We start from the raw sequence: 22,121 nt of genomic DNA on the forward strand, positions 1-22,121 counted from the left end.
AATCCACTTCTAAACATATTGAATTCACTCAGCTTGATAATAAACTGGTCAACACCCTGGCTAGCTTCTCCTTAACCATTTCTGCCCCTACCAGTGTTTGAGAGGTCATGGGGCATCATGGAATCTCCCAATTTACCCGCATTGATCTTCTTCTTAAAATTGCATTGCTTGTACTGTCTTTGCCTGTTCCACACACCTCTATAAGACATGGTCTTCATATCTGCCTTTATCAAAGGATACTAGGTGGCTAGCAGCCGATGGACGCGGTCGCAGCCTAGCGAGGCTCCCGACCCTCAGCCCTGTAATCCGCCTTTCATCCTGATTTAGACCCGGGATCCCCGTGGAAATCGGGTCGATCCCGGAGCCAACCCACAGGTCTGTTCCGGTGGGGTCGGAGCGCCGCTACGCCGAATATACCGGACGCTGAGGGGTGAGAGGTTCCCGAGACGGCTGGGGACAAGATGGCGGCTCCCTGCATCGCTGCCACTGCGGAGTAGAGACGTGCCCGCTCCGGAGGTCCTGAGGCCACAGCGTGGGGCACAGTGGAGTGCGGGTCTGGTGGAGAGCGGAGGCGGCGGCCCCCTGGAGCGGCGGCAGATCCTGTGATCGGTGCGAGGTCCGCCCGGGAGTGGGGTTCTGGCGGAGCTCCGCCCACAACAGCGAGGGGGCTTACTCGAGGCCCCGGCTTTGAGGCCTGTGATCCCTGTGGGCGCCTCTGAGCCCTACACCGGCGCAATACCCCCGGAAGCGGCCGTGACACTACAGGCCTGCTTTGGGAGGGCCATCCATGGACACTGTGAGTGGAGGCTGCCCGGAGGAAGCACGACCCTGCTCAGGGGGACACATTATAGCCCGACGACGGGGCCTGCGACTTGCTTGGGCGGTGGCCCAACCCGGACCGACCGTGCAGGGTGCAACTGTCTCCGCGACGGAGGGGCATTGAATCGGCCCTAGACCCGAGGGAAGAGGGGAATCGGGACCGGAGGGAGAAATACGCCCGCTGGGGCCCTGTGGACCTACGCTTTCCACCCCACCTCTGGCACCCGGTGGTGATCCCTGCGTGGAGGGTGGCTCCGGGTCAGTGGCGCTGCTGTACCGCTGAGGGGAGCTCCACGGACTGCTGACCGGCAGGCGGGGCCGGCTGGTGGACCCCAGTGCAGACCCCTGGCGCCTGGCTACCGGGAGAAGCGGATGTGCCATAACGGTTCACTGGCGCCAATTCTGATCTCTGCCGCACGACCCCCAAAGACCCGGCTCTCCGCCCGACGACGGCTGGTTGCGAGACTGCATTGGGGCTAGCAGCGGCCTACTGCGGGAGACGTCGTTGACGCCGGACCACCCGGAGGGCCCTGAATTGCTGGGAGGTGCAGGATGGGTAAGCCTAGAGGACCCAAAGGGGATGGGAGCCCAGCCACGGAGGCGCCAGACGACTCCCCGCAACCCCCCACGGAGCTCCAGCTGATGCAGGACCGGATTCTAGACGCCATTGCTGCCACGAAGGAGGCCCTACAACACGATATTGGTCAAGTAGCGACGGGGCTGGGGCACCTGCGCGCAGATCATGCGAAGCTACAAGACAGGGTCAAGGCCACGGAAGTTGCCCTACAAGATGTCGTGCCGGCCCACAAATCGATGGAGGGACGACTCACGGAAGCGATGGAGCGGATACAGGCCCTGGAGAAGAGAGCGGAGGACGCTGAAAACCGCAGTCGGCGGAATAACGTACGCCTGGTTGGCCTGCCGGAAAAAAAAGAAGGCACGGACATGGTGGGCTACCTGACTGACTGGTTCAAAACCGTGGTTGCCCCGGAGGGCTTATCTCCCTTCTTCACACTTGAGAGGGCGCACCGCGTGCCTTCCCGACCCCCACGCCAGGGTCTCCCGCCGCGACCGGTGGTTATCAAATTGCTCCATTATAAAGACAGAGACTGGCTCCTTCAGCGGGCCAGGGAAGCGGGCCCATTTCAAGTGGACAATAGTAACGTCACGCTGTTCCCAGACTATACATTTGAAACCCAAAAACAGCGAGCCTCCTTCCTAACCATCAAAAAGGAGCTACGTACCGAGGGTCTGCAATACTCCCTGCTGTTCCCGGCCAAGCTACGTGTGATAGTAGACGACAAGGCGTTGTTCTTTGAATCTCCGGCGGATGCCTGGGCCTGGTGGGACACCTACAAGGCGGGCACGGATGGGGCTCGCTTTCGGGCCGAGGAGGAGCACCAGAATCATGCGATCAAGCGGTCGAGAAGACTCCGGGGGCGCAACCGGGGATCCAAGAAGCCTTCTACGTCGCAAACTGAAGAAGAACGGAGAGCTGCGCTACAGGCGGTTAAAGAGGTGTCGGGAACGGCGTCGGTCCACTCGGCAAGAGAATCGGCCTCTGAGGCCCTGGCCACGGGATCGGACACTGACTTCTCGGGACTGGAGGGGGCTAGGGGCCCGAAGATCACCCCCCAGACGTCGGGGGAAATCGTTGAACCCTGACAGCTGTCCGCGGCCTCTGAGTGAAGAGAACCTGGAGGCGGCGCCCCCATGGATATTGGAACAGACTACTGTGAGACTTTCCTTTTATAAGTCGCATTGAGTATTGTGGGGCAGAGGGACCTGGGACCGAGGCTTGAGAGGTTCAGTAGCCAGCTCACGCACCACAGGGCCCATAAGGCCTCCGTGGTGATTACTGCGGACTACAAGTTTACGTGAGCACGTTTGCTCACTAGTTTGGATGGGTGCCTCAGCTTCGCAGTTGGGTCCTGTTCTGGGGGAGGGGGGACCTGGAGTAGTTGGGGTGACTCGAGGTGCACTTGGGGTTGGGAAGTTGGGCGGGGGGGTGGGGATGGGAAGTGGTGGGAAGATGTCTGGTGTCCGGAAGCGGATATTTATTGATCTAACCTGCGCTGACTGGGGTGATGGCTGACATGGGTTCGTTGAAGTGTGTGTCCTGGAATGTGCGGGGACTAAATTCCATGACTAAGAGACACAAGGTACACGCCTACCTGGTTCGCAGGGGGATACACATTGCCTTCCTCCAAGAGACCCACTTAACTAAGAAGGAGGGCACCGCACTGCAGAGGAGATGGAGGGGGCACTTATTCCACACCACGTACTCGGCGTTTGCCAGGGGAACACTTCTTTGGATCCGGGCGGGGGTTCCCTTTCAAGTTACTAGGCACACAGTAGACCCGGAAGGGAGGTATGTGGCGGTTGAGGGTTTGCTTCGGGGGCGTCAGTTGACACTTTGCAGCGCCTATGCGCCAAATGTAGAGCAAGCATCGTACTTCAATAGACTGACCAAACAGCTAGCCTCCTATTTAACAGGTTCAGTGCTACTGGGGGGGGATCTCAACTCCGTGGCAGATGCCACCCTCGATAGGTCGCACCCACCACTACACGCATCCCCAGTTCACAGACTGGCAAAACACAGATCAAACTGGCAGGGGCTGTGGGACCTGACGGATGCATGGCGCGCCCAACACCCCACTGCAAGGGATTACTCCTTTTATTCGGGTATACACGACCTCCACGTGCGCATTGACACGTTCCTCTGCTCCCAGTCGGTGTTACCAATGGTTGCCCGTACTGAATATCTAGCACGCACGATCTCGGACCACAACCCCCTACTTCTTACCTTTGCCTGGATGAATGTGGTTTCACCAATTCCGACGTGGCGGCTTCATCCGGACACTTTGGACGATCCGCCGTTCAGCGGAGCGTTGGAAGATAGAATCACCCACTACTTTGCCGAAAATGAGGGGACGGCCTCTTCCAGGGCGGTGGAATGGGACGCGCTCAAGGTGGTAGTAAGGGGGCATTGTATAGGGAAGTTCGCGGGGGTGCGGCGAACACTGGTAGAAGATGTGGACAAGGCCGAGCAAGCCTTGCGGGAGGTGGAGAAACGACGGCCCAACCACCCCGACATGCAGGATAGCGTATGCTCGGCGCGGGAAGCGCTGGCGGTAGAGGTGGAGCGCCTTCGCTGTTTTGATCACAAAACATACTTAACCAAAGCGCTCGCTGAGGGAGATAAGACGGGGACGCTCCTAGCCTGGTTGGCAAACCCCAATAGGGGTGCTGCTCCAATATTGTCCCTGATTGATGCGAACGGCACCAAGTGTTACACCCAGCCAGACATTTTACAATGCTTTAAAGCGTACTACGAGCGACTGTATAGGGGAAGCCCAGCGGACCGAACCGAGATATTAGAGAACTTGTTGTCTGAGATACACTTGCCGTGCCTAGAACCGGACCAAGCGGAAGCCCTTGGGGGCCCGATTGACCTAGCGGAAATTAGGGGGGCCATAAAGAAAATGGCGCGCGGGAAAACGCCGGGAGTGGACGGCCTGCCCGTCGAGTTCTATGGTAAATACATTGATATCCTAGCCCCACGGCTCCAAATCATATATAACGAGGCGAAAGAGAGGGGGGAATTGCCCTGTTCGATGCGCGAGGCGCTCATGATCCCCTTGCTCAAGCCGCATAGGACCAGCTCTGACCCGGCATCGTACAGACCACTGTCGATGCTCACGACGGACTATAAAATCTTGAGCACTGTCCTGGCCACCAGGCTGATGGCCCACATGCAAGACTTGGTTCACAAGGATCAGTCGGGCTTTATCCCCACTAGGAATACGTCTCACAACATCCGTAGGTTGCTGAGGCTCGTAGCGGATCCTCCTCCGACCGCCAAGGCCCCGGTGGTGATGGCGATCGACATAGAAAAAGCCTTCGACAGCCTGGAATGGGGCTACTTGTACAAAGTGCTGCGAAGCTTCGGCATTGGGGATGAATACGTGCGGTGGACGGAGGTGCTGTATGCGTCAGCGGGCGCTAGGGTGCGAATAGGAGCGTTGATATCAGATAAATATGCAGTGCTTAGGGGCACTAGACAAGGGTGTGCACTCTCTCCCTTGCTGTTCGCCCTAGCGATAGAGCCGCTGGCAGCACTAGCTAGGAAAGGTGACTCCTACCAAGGACTGGAGGTGGACGGGACCCGTCATTACATATCATTATATGCGGACGACCTCCTACTGTTCCTGGAGAATGCCGAAGAGGCAGTGGTGGGGGCGGAAGACCTGTTGGCGCGTTTCGGAGATGTATCGGGCCTGAAGGTGAACTGGGCGAAGACTTGCCTCTTTCCCCTCCGGAAAGCGGAGAGGTGCCCCATGACCCGTCCCGAGCCCCGCTGGGAGCCGGCCTGTTTGCCCTACCTAGGGGTGTACATTTACCACGAACCCGCAGATTTGCTAGAAGGCAATATAAACCGTTGCATCCGAGCACTGCAGGGTAACATGCTTTTCTGGGCCACCCTCCCGCTGTCAATGACAGGCCGGGTCTCGTTGCTAAAAATGATCGCCCTGCCGCGGTTACTGTACTTCTTTCGAACCTTGCCAGTGTGGATTCCAAGTGCCGTATTTCGACGGCTAAGATCCCAGGTAGTGTCCTTTCTGTGGGGGGCTGGCAGGCGGAGGATAGCCTTGGCGACCCTGACCCGCCCGAAGAACGAGGGCGGACTCGCGGTCCCTGATTTCGAGTATTATTATTTGGCCGCCCAGCTGCAATTCCTCACACAGGAAGTGGCAAGGGTATACCGGGGCCTGGAGCAGGAAAGGGACACTGGCACCCCTCGCCATGTGCTAGCATACATCACCCTGCAGCGGAAGCTAGCACTCAGAGACTTATCTCAGGAGGAGCGGACATTGAGGCTCTGCTGGAGCCGCGTGCATAAGCGCGCGGGCACCGGTCACCCGTACGCACCCGAAATTCCACTGGGTATGCTCACGGCACTGCCGCATGGAGGCGACTGGTCGAGCCTTCGGAGTTGGGAGGAGGCTGGCTTACAGATGGTGGGAGACCTCTTCACTGACGGGGTACTCGCGCCGTATCAATCCTTACAGGAACAATTCGACCTTCCGAGAGGTGACTATTTGCTACACGCGGCGGTGGTACGAGGGATCCAAGCGCACTGGGGCGAGGGACTGTGTGAACCCACGACGTCGCCACCGTGTCAGTATGTGATGATGGCCGCAGGCACGGTCAAGGCAGTCACGTGCCTACACTCCAGAATACTCGAGAGCACCTTACGACCCCTTACGCGCTTAAAAACCCAATGGGAGACTGACCTGCAGAGGGAGATCCCGGATACGACGTGGGCCCAGTTGGTTCAGAGGCCCAAGAAGAGCACCAGGAACGCTCGGTTCCAGTTAATACAGCTCTACATCCTTCATAGGGCTTATCTCACTCCGCACAAAATAGCGCAATACTTTGGAGCAGAGGATGCAGCGTGTCCTAGATGCGCACGGTTGGACGCAGACTTACTGCACATGCTGAGGGACTGCCCACACTTACAGGACTTCTGGAGGGATGTGGGCGATACCATGAACGCGGTCACAGAGAGGGAGCTACACTACGATAGTGCAACTACACTCCTACACTGGTTTCCGCACACACGTAAGAATAAACTGACAAGCAAATTTATAGACATGGGCCTACTCCTTGCGAAGAGGGAACTCACTAGGGGATGGAAAGCGAAGGCAGCGCCGACACATAGGAAATGGCTGACTGAGTTCCAGAAATGGGCGGCGGCGGAGAGCACGATCAGATATCAACTGGCTCGACGGGGGCCTGACGAGAAGGCCCAGGAAGCGGCACTAGCTTGGGAAACTCTAGTCCAGGCACTTAGGGATAACACAGTGGAGAGCGAGGGAGAAGATGAAGCTGAGGACCCTGGGGAACCCGGGGAGGTGATACCCGCCATAGCTCCCACCATGGACACACACACTCCTTAGACATCTCCAGACTCCGCAGGTCACCAACACACTTCAACATGCGACAACCCAGACACGAGACACCATTGACCACCGTGGGTGGGGGGAGGGTACGGAAGGTGGGGAGGGGGGTTGCAACATTCCATTGCCACCGACCTAACAGTTTGAACGGACCGGATGCTGGAAGGGGGGGTTGGTGGAGGGGGGAAAGTAAAGTTAAAAGCAGACAGCGGTTGATCATCAGATACGCCATTGAGTAGTGATGAAGGGGAAGCAATTGGTGTGACAACTACCACCCAGCCCCAGACCACGAATTGCGATGATGTGGAAAATTATATTGCAGAGACTTGATTATTTTGAGATCCCGCATGCTCTTACATGAGAAATACCTGTAATGTTTGCATTATTATCTGCAATAAAAATTGTTTTACAAAAAAAAAAAATCAAAGGATACTAGCCCTTCTGATGATTTCTATGGTGCACACCTCATATTGTTCTTATCCCTCAGGTCAGCGGTGATCACTTCCAGGGGAAGGGTCAAGTACTTCGGCAGCGGGCAGCAGATGTGTCCCGGGATCATGAGCGACCAAAGCCACAATCAACATGCATTCAATGGGCCATCCAGGAGGACAAGCAGGAGGAGAAGAGGAAGAAGGTGATTCTGTACCAGGAATTGTGTCTAGTTGTGGATACATGTTGCCATTTTCCTTCTGTGCATCATATTGTGTTGTGTGATGGAATATTTATTTAGTGGCAAACGTAAGCTTCAGTGATGACCTCAGTTGCCAGGTGTTATTGCAAAATTACCCGGGATCCACAGTCAACTCTACCAATCCTAACCTGCATCACCTCCTGCTTTTAGAGTAGAAAGACCTCCACAAAGTGCTGCTGTTAATGCATCTCAGTGTTGCACAGCACGATTGTTAATATTTCAGTATCAAGACCCACACCCTGAGTTTTTCTATAATCTAGCCTGGCTGTTGAAGGGTGTTACCCAGAAACCGGTCCCAGGATGCTTGTTTCCGGTTCAGGGAAGACCTGGCTTGGCAGTTCCAGCTGGACTGTTCCCATGAGGCACAGAGTCAAGACTGATTTGCATATAGCGGGGCCTGAACTGAGGTGGCGTAGTGAGCTAAAGAATGATGATGGATTCAACACAGACCTGTGGCTGGGGGTGAATGTCTGAAAAGTTTCAGCGCTCCGTCCATCATCTCCTTGTGTTTGCATCATCTTAACCGGCAGCAGCTCCTACTATCGCATCTATTGACTTCCAGATGCAGCTAGTGTGCCTGCTAGTCTGTGTGGGTCTTGACCTGCAGTACCTGCTTCCCTTCCAGTTGTAAGCCCAACTCACAGCTCATCCAATGGTCTTCACTCACACCTTAGAGCACTCACTGCTATTTTATGTATTTATTTCATTTGGTTACTTGTAAAGTACAGGCTTCCACCACAAGGTTTTGTAGTGGTAAAAACTTTAAACCAGCACTAACATCAGTGCAGTTCTTTGGCGTGAGTTGGCTTGCGAGTGATGGATCAGTGTGAAGGTGCAGAGTTTCCTCTGGCTCCTGGGTCAGTGGGAAGGTGAAGAGGTGCCTGGCAGCAGATTTCCCTATGACGTATGCTGTTGGATGGAAAGCTGCTGAAGTGCAGAGTACCCTACAGTTGGGTAGTCATGTTCCAATAAGTGGTTGTGATCCCTGAGAGTGACTTGAAACTTATTTGGTGAGCTGGTGCTTGAGTGTGACCAGCTGAATCCAATATCCCTTCTCATACCCACAGCTCAGCAAGTTGAATGACACCCGGATTCGTCTGGACAGCTTAGAAGATCTGCAGAACATTGTGAACCTTAAGAAGCGAAAGAAAAGAGCTAAACACATCCCCCAGCCAAGAAGCGCCCCGCCCCAAGAGATAGTAAGATTTTTTGTCGTGACTGGCCACTGATGTTAGCTCTGTCATAATTGCACACTGGCTTCACAACTGTGTATTGATTGGTCACTAGCCTCAGTCATCTGTCATATTTGGACACTAATTTCAACCCTGCATCGGGACTGGACACTGATCTCAAACCTTTACATGAATGGACTATCACTGTGTTTTAAGTGGTCAGTCATCTCGAGTCTGTGTCATCATTGGTTATTAATGTTGAATCTGTGTCATAACTAGTCACTGGTCTCAGCCTGAACAATAATTGGTCACTAACTTTCAACCTTTGTTATAATTTGTCGCTAGGTAGTATTATGATTGGTCATTGGCTTGGAGTCTTTCTCATTACTGATCACTGGTCTAAAGTCTACGTCATGTTTGGACAGTGGCCTCAAATCTGGACCATGATTGGTGACTTTCATCATAATTATATTTGGCTCATGGTTGGACATTTGCTTTAAGCTTGCGTCATGTGCAGCCGTATAGGTCAATCCTGTGAAATTATTTGTTAATGTTCTCAAGCCAGTGTTATGACAGTATCTGTGTTGCAACTCATTTCCATCTTGTTTGACCTAACTGCTTTATGGTGCTTGCATGTAGGTGCTGTGACAGTTGATTCACCACAAGGCTGTGCTCTGAAAATGTCCTGGAGACTAACCTCCAGTGCTTGTTCTGAACTTGTTAGAATTTTACTCACAGTGCGCTGTGTTCTCAATACTCACCTTCAATTTATGTTGTGAGGTTGTTACTACATAGTTAAATTGAGATTGCTTTGACCGGTTGTGATCAAGGCTTGCATCCACATTGTGTCATGCGATTTTTACTCATAGTGTTGCTTGTCCTAAAGACTCACTCTATTTTTATGCTCTGAATGTCTTCAGACAGGCCCAGTGGACACTGCACAGTTCCTGCAGGCTGCTCTAGAAAACCAGCGGCTCGTGGTGGACAAGTACCTGGATGACGGTGGGGATCCCAACGTTTCCGACCAGGTGGGTAAGGATACTTGAGGTGGCTACTGTGGTGAGAGGTGCAGGCACTGAATATTTCGAAGGGTGCAATAGATCACCTGGAAGGGAGTAATATCTTTACTGCACATAGAGTTACCACCTCGCTCTGGTTGACCAGTCCTTTTCGAAAGTAGAGGAATGAAGTGTTTGGATATGTATGCAACAGTGGGGTAAAGTCGTAAAAAGCAGCATGCACGGGACCCTTTAAAGTTGTCCTAGCGAGGAGCGAAAGGTCAAATCTGGTGTCTTATCGACACTATGTGAACAGAATAAACTCCAACCCTATAGGAGTGAATACAGATGAGATCTCTTCTCACAGTCTGTGAAGGAGTGAGGTGTGGGGGGTCTCAGCCAGGTAAACGTGGCTGTGATTTCTTTTCCGATGCTCTGCAGTGAGTTGAGGTGTCATGCAGTTCTCACACTCTCTGAAGTGGGTTGTTGTTCAGTGTTACAGGTGTCTGCAGTGGGAGTAGGTTTGTTGAAAGTGGAGGGTAGATCTGGGCAGGAGTAACACAAATATCTCTTCTCTCCTTTTATAGTTCCGATGCACTGCCCTGCACCGGGCCTGCGTCAGAGGACATCTGGATTTGGTGGAACGGTTGTTAGAGGCTGGAGCTACCCTGGAACCAAGAGACATGGTGAGTGAGGGTGTAGTCCTCAGTACTGAGAACCAAGGTTTGGTCAGTGATGTTAAGATATGGTAAGAGCCGAGAGACAGTGTGAGTGATAGGCTAGGCATGATGAGTGACCGTTTAGACAGCGTAAGTCAGAAACTGAGGTGTATAAATGACAGGCGCCGATCCACCCCAGGCTACAGTCACAGAGATCCAGAAAATCACTGACCCGCATACAGACCTTCTGAACACAGACTGCAGAAGTGAGATTTCCCTGTAGACGTTTTTATAGAATATGCACAATACATTCTGTTTCCAATGGCACAGTAAATTAGCCAATCTTCAACACAATTTAAACAGTTATTTAGTACAAAAATGTTGGTATTTTTCCAGCGTGCAACTGTACGAAATGGAATAACATTTTGATTTATCTACTACTAAGTTTTAAATTTAAATAAGAATATATTTTACACTTAAATGCAAAGGGTGGTTTTCACATGATGTGCCAGAGAATTTGCAATCAAAGCTGTTTGACAAGAAAATATGACATCACAGCGTGAATCTTTGATGTCAGTAAAGCACTTAAAATAAATAGGTCTCGTAGATAACAATTTACATCAATTTGTGGGCCTAATAATGTGAGAAACCAGGGATCCATGTTAGTACCTTCCTCAGATATGTCCAGTCTACTCTGTAGCATGCCCTTTCAGCTTCTAATGAGAGCAGACGGACAATTTGGTCCTTTCTTTGGTAGTTCTCCAATGTGTGGAGAAGTTTTTTGGTGTTATCACCATAGTGCTGTGTAGTTACAAATCCAGATTGGTCCGCATCAGTGATATTCGGTAGTAAGGGGTCCCAACCTTGAGACTCGGATGCTAATAAGTCGTTATATATCATTATTAAAAGAGACATTGGCCTATAGATATACACAGTAATGGATCTTAGATCAGTTTGGGAATAACTGTCACTACGCTCATTGTGGAGGTTACTATTCCTAGGTTCTCTATCACATTAAATCATCTGGTGAGGATCTGTAACAGTTTATATATAGTTTGTAGAAAGTAGCCATAAAGCCAACAGGACTTAGAGATATCCCACTTTTAAATTGAATTATTCCTGTGATTACCTCCTCTATTGTAATGGGCTCATCCAAAGCCTGCCTCAATCCCGTGGTAACATACATTGCAAATTATTATGCAGTTATCTTGAGACTTCTTCTAATGTGACCTCCTCCCTGGTAGAGAGCTGTTGTTAAAAAGCCCTAAAAACCTCCCCTATCGCCTATTCAATAAGGGCTCTTTTCCCTTGTATTGTTGATTTATCTTTTGGACTTTATCTGCAGTTTTTGTGTTTTACTTTCAGGTGAGTAGCCAACAATCTCCATGCCTTGTTACCAGTGCTATGAAATTTGTTTTTGGGCGTAAGAAGGGCATATTCTGCCTTGTCCTAGCCTAGGACCTTAAACTCAGATGCGAATCCAAGAGCAGACTTCATACTTTGGTGAAAGTAATACTTTAGTGCTCACTTTCAAACTTCACTTATGATGATGGCATTTACGTGCGAGCTCCAGCAATGCCTTCATGGATCGCGCTGCTACTGTAATAACGATACCTCTAACATACACTCTCAATGAATACCAGAGAATGGAGGAAGAGATATCCTGTGTGTCATTCTCAGTGAAGCATCTTTCCTCCTGAACCTCAGAAATCATGTATGTGCCAAAGTGCGAACTTCTGGTGTTTGATGCTGTGCCCATTTTGAGCATAATTGGGGCACAGTCTGATAGTGCGATGCAGCCTATTTTGACACCTATTATCTCCTCTCTAACCCTAGTGCTGGTCAGGAAGTGGTTAACGCAAACACAGATCCTATGGGCCGAGAAATTGAAGAGAAATCTATAAAATTTACATCCACTTTTTTTCCCATACATTCATTATTCTCACCGTCACGAGCCAGGCCCTAAGGTGAACGGAAGCTGAGCTACAGCTATCAAATTGCTGAAGCGATCTGTCATTTATTGGGTACATCACGATGTTCAGATTCCCTTCCTGGTCACCCTGGGCATACACCTAGGCTGTAGAGATGGCCGCCTTTAGGAATGTTTCTTGGTGATCATTGAGCACATACAGGTTAACTATGGTATACTCTCTTGTAGCCATTTGGATTATCACCCCCAAAATCCTACCCGTTTTATCGGGGATATTTGCCTTCACAGCCCAGTTCAGAAGAATCAAACTACAAGGACTCCGGATCCATCTGGAACTGCGACTCATGCCCACTCTGCACCCAACACCCACAACCTGAGTCTGAGTGGCTCACCTGTTCAGTAACCTTGAGTCCAGCATTGGCTGATCCCTCCTGGACCCCTTGACGACACCTGCAGCCTGAATTCAGTGACTCCCCTGACAACACCGGTCCCATTAAGAAGACTCCGACGTCGAAACGCTCCCCTGCACCTGAAGACATTGCGCCTTGGTGAGCTGAATCGATGGTGCCCCTACAACCACATACATCTCTACTTACTTCTCCTGTCATTGGTCACCCTTCTGCAACATCTGGTGCGACTCCTGCAGCCTGTTTGCCAAAAGCAGAATCCTCATTGAGAAGCATTGGGCACACGATGCTGAATTTGCTCCGTGCACCAGACCGAACCTATGCCGCTGGTGGTGTATGTTTGGTGCTGCTTTGTGGCCCTCCCCGTGCTAGAATCTAACCTCCAAAGCTTGGTCCCTGCAACCAATTTACTGACCTGCAAGCAATGTGGCTTTGAGCACCCTCAGTCTTCATTGAAACGCATTGGCCGAACTCTGATTTTGACCTCTACACCCGGCCGCCTCTGTGCCGCTGGTGGTGCAGTTTTGGTACTCACCTGACCCTTGCTGGCCTGAAAACAATAATGCTGTTATACAGGTAAGTATCACAGTTACAGTTACAGTCTTCGGAACCACTGGAAGTGTGATACTTACCCATATAACTGCACTATTGTTTTCCTCCTTAGGATAATATTGACCAGCTCAGAAATGTTTCTAAGTGTGGACTTTTGAAAGTGAAAAGTAATTATATTTAAAAACGTACTTACCTTACTGAGAAGATCTTGTTCTTAAAATATAGAACAAGCAAAGCTTATTTTTCTAAAATTGGTGTGGATCTCCTTTTTGAGTAGCGTGCCCATTATTGGTCAATGTTGTGCAACAAATGTCTTAACACTCCTCTGTTTGAAGCCTAAGGCTGCTCGCCCACTCTGCCACTAATAGAGCACCTTGGGTTTTATATTGAGCCCTGTATACTTTGGGGAACCCCTGAACTCTGTGCACGGTATAGCCACCTAGTGGCCTACCATATACTGAGCCAGCTTCCTACACCCTCTCAATGGCACTTGATTTTATCACCACTCTCCTTGCTCTCCTCGGCAAGAACTCAGTCCACACCATGATGGTACCAGCCCATAAACTCTTGATCTGCAAATCAGCCTTGATACTCGTAAAGAGTACTAGTCCTATCATCTGCACCAAGCCATTCTTGCCCAAATGCAGGAACAACTCGGCTGGGCAGAGGCCTCCCCTTGTCAACAACTTTAACTTAGGCAATAACTCAAGCCAACACATGCCCCCCTTACCAAACCACTTCAGCTGAACCTGTTTCTAGAAATCCAAGCTGTGTTCCACCTCCCCTGGTTTCCGGATGCCGGGCCGCCCATTTAACGAAGGAATGCCCACATATCCACACCTCTATTATTTCCTCTTTCCGGACCCGCAATGCAACCTAGTGTTAAAAACAGCAGCACTCATGGAGATCCTGAAAAACCCATCCCATTCTCAATTAGCTGGTAGCAGTCTGACTTCCATCTCCCCACATGCCTGATCTCTGCTGCCGTCTACCCCCTGTGCTCTACTCCTGTCGCCATCCCAATCCTGAATGAATGCATAGCAAACTCCTGAGCCAGGTATCCCAGTGCACTCAATGCCTTTTTCAACACCCTCAATACTTGTGACGCTGTAAACTTGGCCCCATCCACATGCCTAAAAACTTCGCCGGCACCTGCAAAAGCTACCCCAGCTAATTTACCCGCTATGGTGATAGTCAACAAACCCTTCTCAATCAAAAATCCCAGGAGGAGCTGGAGACATTCTGCCCACCCTCCCAAAACCTCCATTGTATTTGCGCCTCCAATCTCATCCCAGTCTTTACCTGCTCCTCGATCCTCTGGCTCCAGAATTTCTGGTTTGGTGCATTTGGAGTACCTTTGGCAGCACCATACTTCTCAGCTCCTGGCACTGCAAGGAATTGATTCCCCTACTCCACCTCCACACCTGCTGCAGACCAGCACCCGGGAGGCTCTTTAACATTTGCAGCCACTCGCTGTCCTATGGTCCGTGGCCATGTAGCTTGTGCGGGCTTACCATTATCTCCGAGGCAAGAATAATTACAGGAGCTCTCCTTGGACTCTTGGGTTCAGGTATGTGCTGTTTTCCGCCCAAGACCACATTGGAAGGCACTGACGACTTGCGATTATAGCAGACAAGGAGCGGAGCACACAGGAATATCTCAGCTTCGTTACCTTGCTTGCTATGCCCCCTGCTCCTGTGCCGACTTCCATTCCCAGCTCTAACTTTTTTAACCAAATAGCTTTTGCAAATATCCTTCACAGGAGTGGTTCATTCAATCTGAAAGTCACTCCCTTCTGAACTGCGTACCTAATAACCCTTTGTTGTCATTCTGTGGAAATGAAAATCCTCAATCTCCTGCAGTTTCATAAAAGTGTAACAACTGAATTTTGAATTTTAATCCTGCAAATAATTCTGAAATTGTTCATGGATATGATTTTCTCCACTTTTGATTGTTCCCACTAATAATCCTACTATATCTTTTCTTCCCCCCAGTGTTCATTCTCCCTCCTTTACACTGTGCTTCCTCCATGCACCCTCTGTTTTTTAAAGTCTTTCACCGGGGTACAGATCCAGTTATGCTTGTCCATTTACCATGACTTGATAACATTGAGCTAGAGTAGTATAATACATTTTGTCTTCTCGTACTTTAAACAGTGTTACTCTCATACTTAAAAGAGATAGCAGTACCCAAGTGAAACTTCTTTGAACTGCCTGGTCTCTGTTACACAAGTGAAGAACAGGACAACTCCCTAACTTTCTAAAACAATAATTTTTCCTTCTGCACCATATAAATGGTAAGTTCATCTTAGGAAACCGGGTCAGTTGTGACTCTGAAAGAGCTAATTGGTAACATATTTTATACGAAAGTTGGCAAAGCCCAAGAAACAATAAAACTTTGACAATGTTAGATGGCAACTTTGACTTGTCCTATGTACATATATGATACTGGAGAGAGAACTTAACTGAGACATTAAACTGTTAAGATGTGAAATTCGCATTTCTTTAGTTTAGCACACAGGGGATCTACTTGTAGCCATTGTAAAATATATATGCACAATATATATATATATAAGATACAAAAAAAAAAAGTAAAATATATATGCACACATCTGTAGCTTCTCTGAAGTTTGAGTAGGCCAAAAAATTGCAAAAATAAAATCACCATAGATATATTAAGGACATTTTGGAATGCATTGTCCAAGATATGTTGCAATGCTGCCTGTGCACTACAAAGTCAAACTGGCACGGTATTATATTCACCTTTTTCTTTAATTGCCATCAATCTACATGCACCTCTGAGGTCTAATTTATGCAATCATAGGGTAACCTGAATTGTACCCAAAGGTTCCCCAGTCAATAGCAATGAACAATGTGTATATGGTATTGCATTATATCCGTTAGAATCAACTAAGAGCTGTATACTCTGCAACAGGACATTGACAGGAATCCAAAGAATAATGCATTCAACTGTGTTTCTACTCAACATGACCACCTATGTCTAAACATGGGAATACACAAGTAATGTGCTTTGAAGAGGAAAAATTACATTCAAATGTGTTTCCTTGGTCAAAGGAAGCTTGAACCGATTGATAAATACCAATGCCTTTCGAATAATTGAGATCAAACTTCACTGAGCACCCTTATTGAGCAATAGAGAGCTTTTGTTCAGATGAGGACGTTGGCTGGATTTGTTCCAGTACATGGTGCTGACTGTCATTCCGATTAATAAAACATATAATGTAAAGGGCACCTGATCTCACCTACTGAGTGCTTGTCTGTTTTTTCTTCTTAAACATAACATTGATGACACAGCACCTCCTCTAGCGGATTTGAAAGACTACTCTTTATAGAGCCGTCCCACCTAAAACCCGATTTAAAATCTGCCAGGACCTCTTGACTGATGTTGGCATTAAAGGTTGTAGGTCTCATTATTTAGAGCATGACAGGGCTTCTTACTTTACATGATTTGAGATAAATACATAAAATGTTCCTCACAGTGGAACATACTACACATTAGGGACAGCGAGTTCTGAACCTGCATGGTCATTAGCAGTTTACAATCCCCTCACTTACAAGTATAGGTCCCCGAATAAACCTCCACAGTCTAACTCCTCTTTTCCACCTCAGGGCTTCAATTCTCCACGTCCCATTGGATCAGCGTCAGCTGCACTGCAGCTCCAGAGGAAGTTTCAGAGTGGACCTCACCACAATACTGTAAACAGGGCACAAACACAACTTACTCTGGGCTTATGTGGGGTAACAATGTGAATACCTCTTATTGCTCATTATCTCCAGCCCATTTCGTTAGGAACCAATGAGTTGGCGGTTGTCTTGTTTGCCAACATATCTGGCCATAGCTGGCTTTTTTGCAGCACTCACTTGCAGTATCTCCAAAACCAGTAATCAAATCGATGCTACATGCCAAAACATGTTTACCAAAACCACAATCCAACCGAGCACATCACCACGGGGCGGGCACGGTCCAAATCTTCAGCATCCTAACAGTGCCACACCCAGATCACCAAAACCACACTCCAACCTAAAAATGAAACTAAAACTTTACCATGAACCTTAATACTAAAACCCACCCACTAGCAGCAACCTCAAAATCAAAACCCAGCGAATCAGCATCATCATTAAAAGGAAAACCCAGCAAATGAGCTCTATTGCTGACTTTCATGCTCCTGGCCCTCAACACAATATGTGCCCGCTCCATAGAGGTAGTAGGTTTCTATGTCCTTGCCATGCAACCCGATCTATGTCGGGAAAACATATTAAATGAAAGACCAGGTAAATAATATTGCATAAAAGAAAATGTTAACGAATTATTTACAAAAATATGCTCAGGAAAGCATATTTTTTCAAACAAAAAATTGAAAAGACTATTTTCAAAGTAATCATTTCAAAGGCCAAATGATTATAACAAAAAAAAACAATTGGCTTGTTTTACTATGCTTCGTGCAGTACTGTGTAGATTTCACAGTGGCATGTATACTAATGGTCACACGATGATGTAAGTGACCGTACTGATGTTAAAAGAGCTACGGCCCAGATTTATCAAGCCTTTAATTGCGCAACGCAAGGACAATGCAAAGGTGTCAGTAATATTTACAAAGCAAAGCCACGCAAGGAATGATTTGCGCCGCCTTGCGTGGCTTTGTAAAGTAATATAACGACACGCAGATGCTTGCGCTGCGTTGTGTTACATTGCAAGCTGGGAGGCATTCCATGGGTGGAGCTTGGGTGTTTCCATGGATCCACCCACGGATTTTGCTACATTTCCTGATTACGTAAAGGGAGTAAACCTAGGAATGCAACAAAATGTTATGCCTTTTCCAGTGAGGCGTAGCAAGGAAAAATATCTTTATTTCTCCTCGCTACTTCCTCTTTCCATATTTGCTGCATTCTGCAGCACACATGAAGAGAGGAACATGTCTATAAGGATTGTTTTTGTGCAAGAAGACGTCCCTTTCTGCACAAAACCAATCCTGCCTTTAATGCACTCAAGGGTGCCTGTGGTGGTGCTAGCTGGGCTGCACATAGTCTGCCAGCACAAGGAGAGAGCAGGAGTGCTCAATATCTTTGTAAAGATGGAGCTGTTCTGCTCTCTGCTTTCGTGCAGCACAATAACTTTGCTTGCTGCCCTGCTTTGCATGAAAGTTTAGTAAATATGCCCCGTATGAATTTGCTGTGGAACAGACAATCCAGTGCTGCGATGCGTGAGATTTGAACTTGAATTCACCCTCAAAGACAAACCTCAATGCAATGCAAGTTGTATAAAATCTTACGAACAGGTTAATCACAGATTATTCTGTGCGCACCTGGTTTAATTTGGTGTTACTGTTTTCACACAAAGCCAGGTCACTCTAGATTTAGAAGATGTGTCTGTGCTGGGAACACCTTTTGGTGTTTATGATGCTCCTACTCGGTTGCACCCCTTTACATAGAAACTCTAGGGTGTGTGTGCTGTTCCCATTCATTTACATCCATTTGCATAGCTAATGAACAAGTTTGTGCGCTGCGAAATTAATCCATTGTGTGCTGCGTTCGTGTCAGTTTTTCAGTGCAAATTATGTTTTGGAGCTGAAAGCTGATCACTTCTGTCATTTGCACCACTTTGCACCTCTTTTAGTTTGCACGAGTGGCCATGCTACATAATAGTAAACTTGGTTCAATATGTCACTTATAAAAGAAAGCAGTTGTAAAAGGAAACACCATTTCCAATGCCCCAACCTTGAGAGCCTAACTTTAATTTAGTTATTATTTTGCCACAAATCTTTGACAGAAAACACATACTGTACCTTCCACTCACCTTTCAATAAGCACCCATCAAAATAACCCATTGTTTGTAATGCAGACGAGCATTAGCACGCAACATTTATTCTTGTATTTATTATTTTATTTGATACCAACCTTTGACACGAGACCTACACTGAAACTGCCTAACGCCTCTCACTCATTCTCCACCCCAAATAAAACCATTCTTTTTAATGCACGGGTGATGGGGATTCAAGGACCCCGTTCTTCCATCTTTTTAAAACAAATACAGCTTAACTTGATGCAAAAAGCGTGACCCTAAGTTCTTTTCACTGCCCATTTATTAAAAGAGTATACTTTTAAATAGTTTTTGATGTTTAATAAGTAATGGTTTGGGTAAGCCGCAATAGCATTTTGTTAAATCATTGTAAGTGTTGGAGTACTATCTTTGAAAAACTTGAAAAAGACAAATTATTTAGTGTAAAAATGTATTCTTAAAAAAGCACATTATCAGTTTTGTTTTTTTTGTTTCTTAATTCGAAATACGTGGCTTTCTACGGTATTTCGAAGGTTACTGTGTCTCTCATGCATCCATAATCAACTGATTTTAGTATCTGTGTTCACTGCCTTCCCATTGTAGATGACCTTTCCAGCCACATACAGCGGCGTAGGAAGAGGGGTGCGGGCCGCCCGGGTGTCATCACTGCGGGGGCTGACACAATGGCAAAAATATGTGTTTTAAAAAAAAAAATTGGGCTCACGACACTTTAAAACAAAAATATATTTATTATTTATAACGAGTGGTACGCAACAAAGAAAAAAACAGAAAGGTAAAACTTAAAGTGTCTTATTTTTCCTTCTTTTAATAATTTCAATGTGGGGGGGGGGGGGGGGGGCGACAAGAAATTTTTCGCACCGGGTCCCACCTGACCTTGCTACGCCACTGGCCACATATCCGCACAACAAGATCTCATTCAGATGGTAGGCCAACCATGTAAATCAGGAGTTCTACCGCAAATTTAGTTTAGCATTTCAGGGATCCAAACCTTGAAACAAGCTCATCAGCAATGTTGTCTTGGAGTCAATTAAAAAACAGAATTACCCCGTTTGTGTCACTGTACTACCACCTCTACGAACAAGTAGTGCCCGAAAAATATGGAGTTTGTGTTGATGTGTTGCGCAGGATCCCTTAGTCACATGTTACACTTTCAGCCTGTTGGCTGATGCCCACAGCTCGCTTTATCGCTCGTTGACGGAGCCTCTGGTTGATTCTTAATTATGTTTCTTGGGTACCACAGCTTGGAGCCACACCTGTGTTCTGGGCCTGTCGAGGAGGACACCTCGATATCCTCAAGAAGCTGCTCAGCAGAGGTGCCAAAATCACCAGAAGGGACAAGGTGAGGCTGAGATTGCTGAGAGAGGGAGTTGGGAGGGGAAGAATACCTGAAGAAGGGAGTGAGGGAGATGGGAGAAAAATGTGAGGACGAGGAGTCTCTTGTTTCCTTACATTTGTGGTGCTGTCACCCTTATGCCCTTACACTTGAACCACCGTCCTAATTTCTATGCAGTTTAGTTCTCTTTCCCTATTTTCTTTCAGCTGTGGAGCTCCCCCTTACACGTCGCTGTGCGCACCGGTCACTGCAACTGCGTGGAGCACCTCATTGGCTGTGGAGCCAGCATCAATGCTCAGGATAAGGTATTTGTTGTGGCACCAGCACCTACTCCATAATTCCAAGCATCATCACACTTTATTTCCTGGTCTCTTTCTTTGCATACTCTGTCATTGAGGCACAATCTACTAGACTGCAGCGAACCCCACAGCTGAGAATACAACTTAACTTATGACTAAATACATAAACAATCAGATGTTGACTCTTTGTTAGTTTCACCTAGGCTTGAGTGAAATATTAATTATCCTCATAAAATTAGCAAATTTTGCCTTCCGTGAAATTTGCAAAATACATGACATGTTATATTATGAAATTCCATGTTGCTTTTGTTCGCAGGAGACTGGTTCAAGCAGAAAATGTCATGCCACAAGATCTTTTCTGCGCAAACTAATAGCCTGCTCCTATGTCTCATTATTTTATATCATTTTGTCGCATTATTTTATTCTATGGGAGGTATCCCTCGCATGAAAATGTCATGCAAGATGCTGGTATACCACATGTCATGGAAGTCACATAGTTTTGCCTAACGTTTGCGCAATTCCACAATACTGCACAAAAAATATGCAAGTTCACACACACTTAGGGGAAGATTTACAAGCCCCCTGCGCCACCACTACGTCACTTTTCATGACATACTGGTGGCGCCGGGGGCTCCTCCATATTTACAAGGAGAGGAAAAGCCACCCTGCGTGACTTTTCCTCTCCTTGTAATGGCCCCTTTGCACGCTGCACTGTGCGTGGAAGGGGCGTTCCATGGCTGTTGCTGTGGTTGTTCCCACAGAACACCCAGGGAACAAGGCACATCTCCAGATTTACAAGAAATCGTACATCTGGAGATGCGTGTGAATGCTACGCCACCCTAGAGGTGGCTTAGCGAGGCGCTATGAGAAGAAATGTTTTTATTTCTCCTTGTTTTTTCCTCTTTCAATGTGTGCTGCATTCTAAGCACACATTGAAAGAGGAAAAAGCCTCTTGTGATTGTTTTTGTGCAGGAAGATGTCCCTTCCTGTACAAAAACAATCTTCCCACGACGCAGTCATCCTTCCACCATGGTGCAAGGGTGCCTGCGCAGGCGCATGGCTGCAGTTTGTGCGCCAGTGCAGGGGAAGCACAGAGATGCGACATATTCTTGTAAATATGTCGCATCTCTGTGCTTCAAAACTAACTCAGCGCGGCGCAGCAAAATGACTTGCTGCACCGTGCTGCGTTACTTTGTTGTAAATCTGCCCCTTAGTGTCTTCTTGTGGTTGGAGTATATTTTCATTTTTTTTAAGAATTCACAAAGGTTCCCATCAATATTCCTTCGAAGCTGCAGAGGTTAAAGGCATTTCCTCATATGTAAATTCATATAACGTTTATTTGAATTTGTGATTTCTTAGAAAAGCAAATCCATAACATATCAATCATGAGAAGTCATTTCTTCTTAACCGTTTACCCGACATTTTGAAGGTGAATGCAACTTATCATACACTAAAACGAATGGTAGAATGTCTATATTTCA

The 22,121-nt window shown here is 47.9% G+C and overlaps 1 protein-coding gene across 6 annotated transcripts in view; it reads left to right on the forward strand.

The window, feature by feature from the left end:
* LOC144792096 (uncharacterized) overlaps window positions 1-22,121 on the forward strand; it is a 710,230-nt gene that overhangs the window by 317,049 nt on the left and 371,060 nt on the right. For all 6 annotated transcript variants that reach the window (XM_078666963.1, XM_078666967.1, XM_078666965.1 and 3 more), the window contains 6 exons: window positions 7,270-7,416; window positions 8,541-8,672; window positions 9,566-9,673; window positions 10,231-10,329; window positions 20,249-20,347; window positions 20,548-20,646. In XM_078666963.1, the coding sequence (XP_078523089.1) occupies window positions 7,270-7,416; window positions 8,541-8,672; window positions 9,566-9,673; window positions 10,231-10,329; window positions 20,249-20,347; window positions 20,548-20,646 (684 nt within the window). The remainder of the gene's footprint in view (window positions 1-7,269; window positions 7,417-8,540; window positions 8,673-9,565; window positions 9,674-10,230; window positions 10,330-20,248; window positions 20,348-20,547; window positions 20,647-22,121) is intronic.

Source organism: Lissotriton helveticus, chromosome 11 (assembly GCF_964261635.1).
Source record: "Lissotriton helveticus chromosome 11, aLisHel1.1, whole genome shotgun sequence".
Classification (NCBI taxonomy): Eukaryota; Metazoa; Chordata; class Amphibia; order Caudata; family Salamandridae; genus Lissotriton; species Lissotriton helveticus.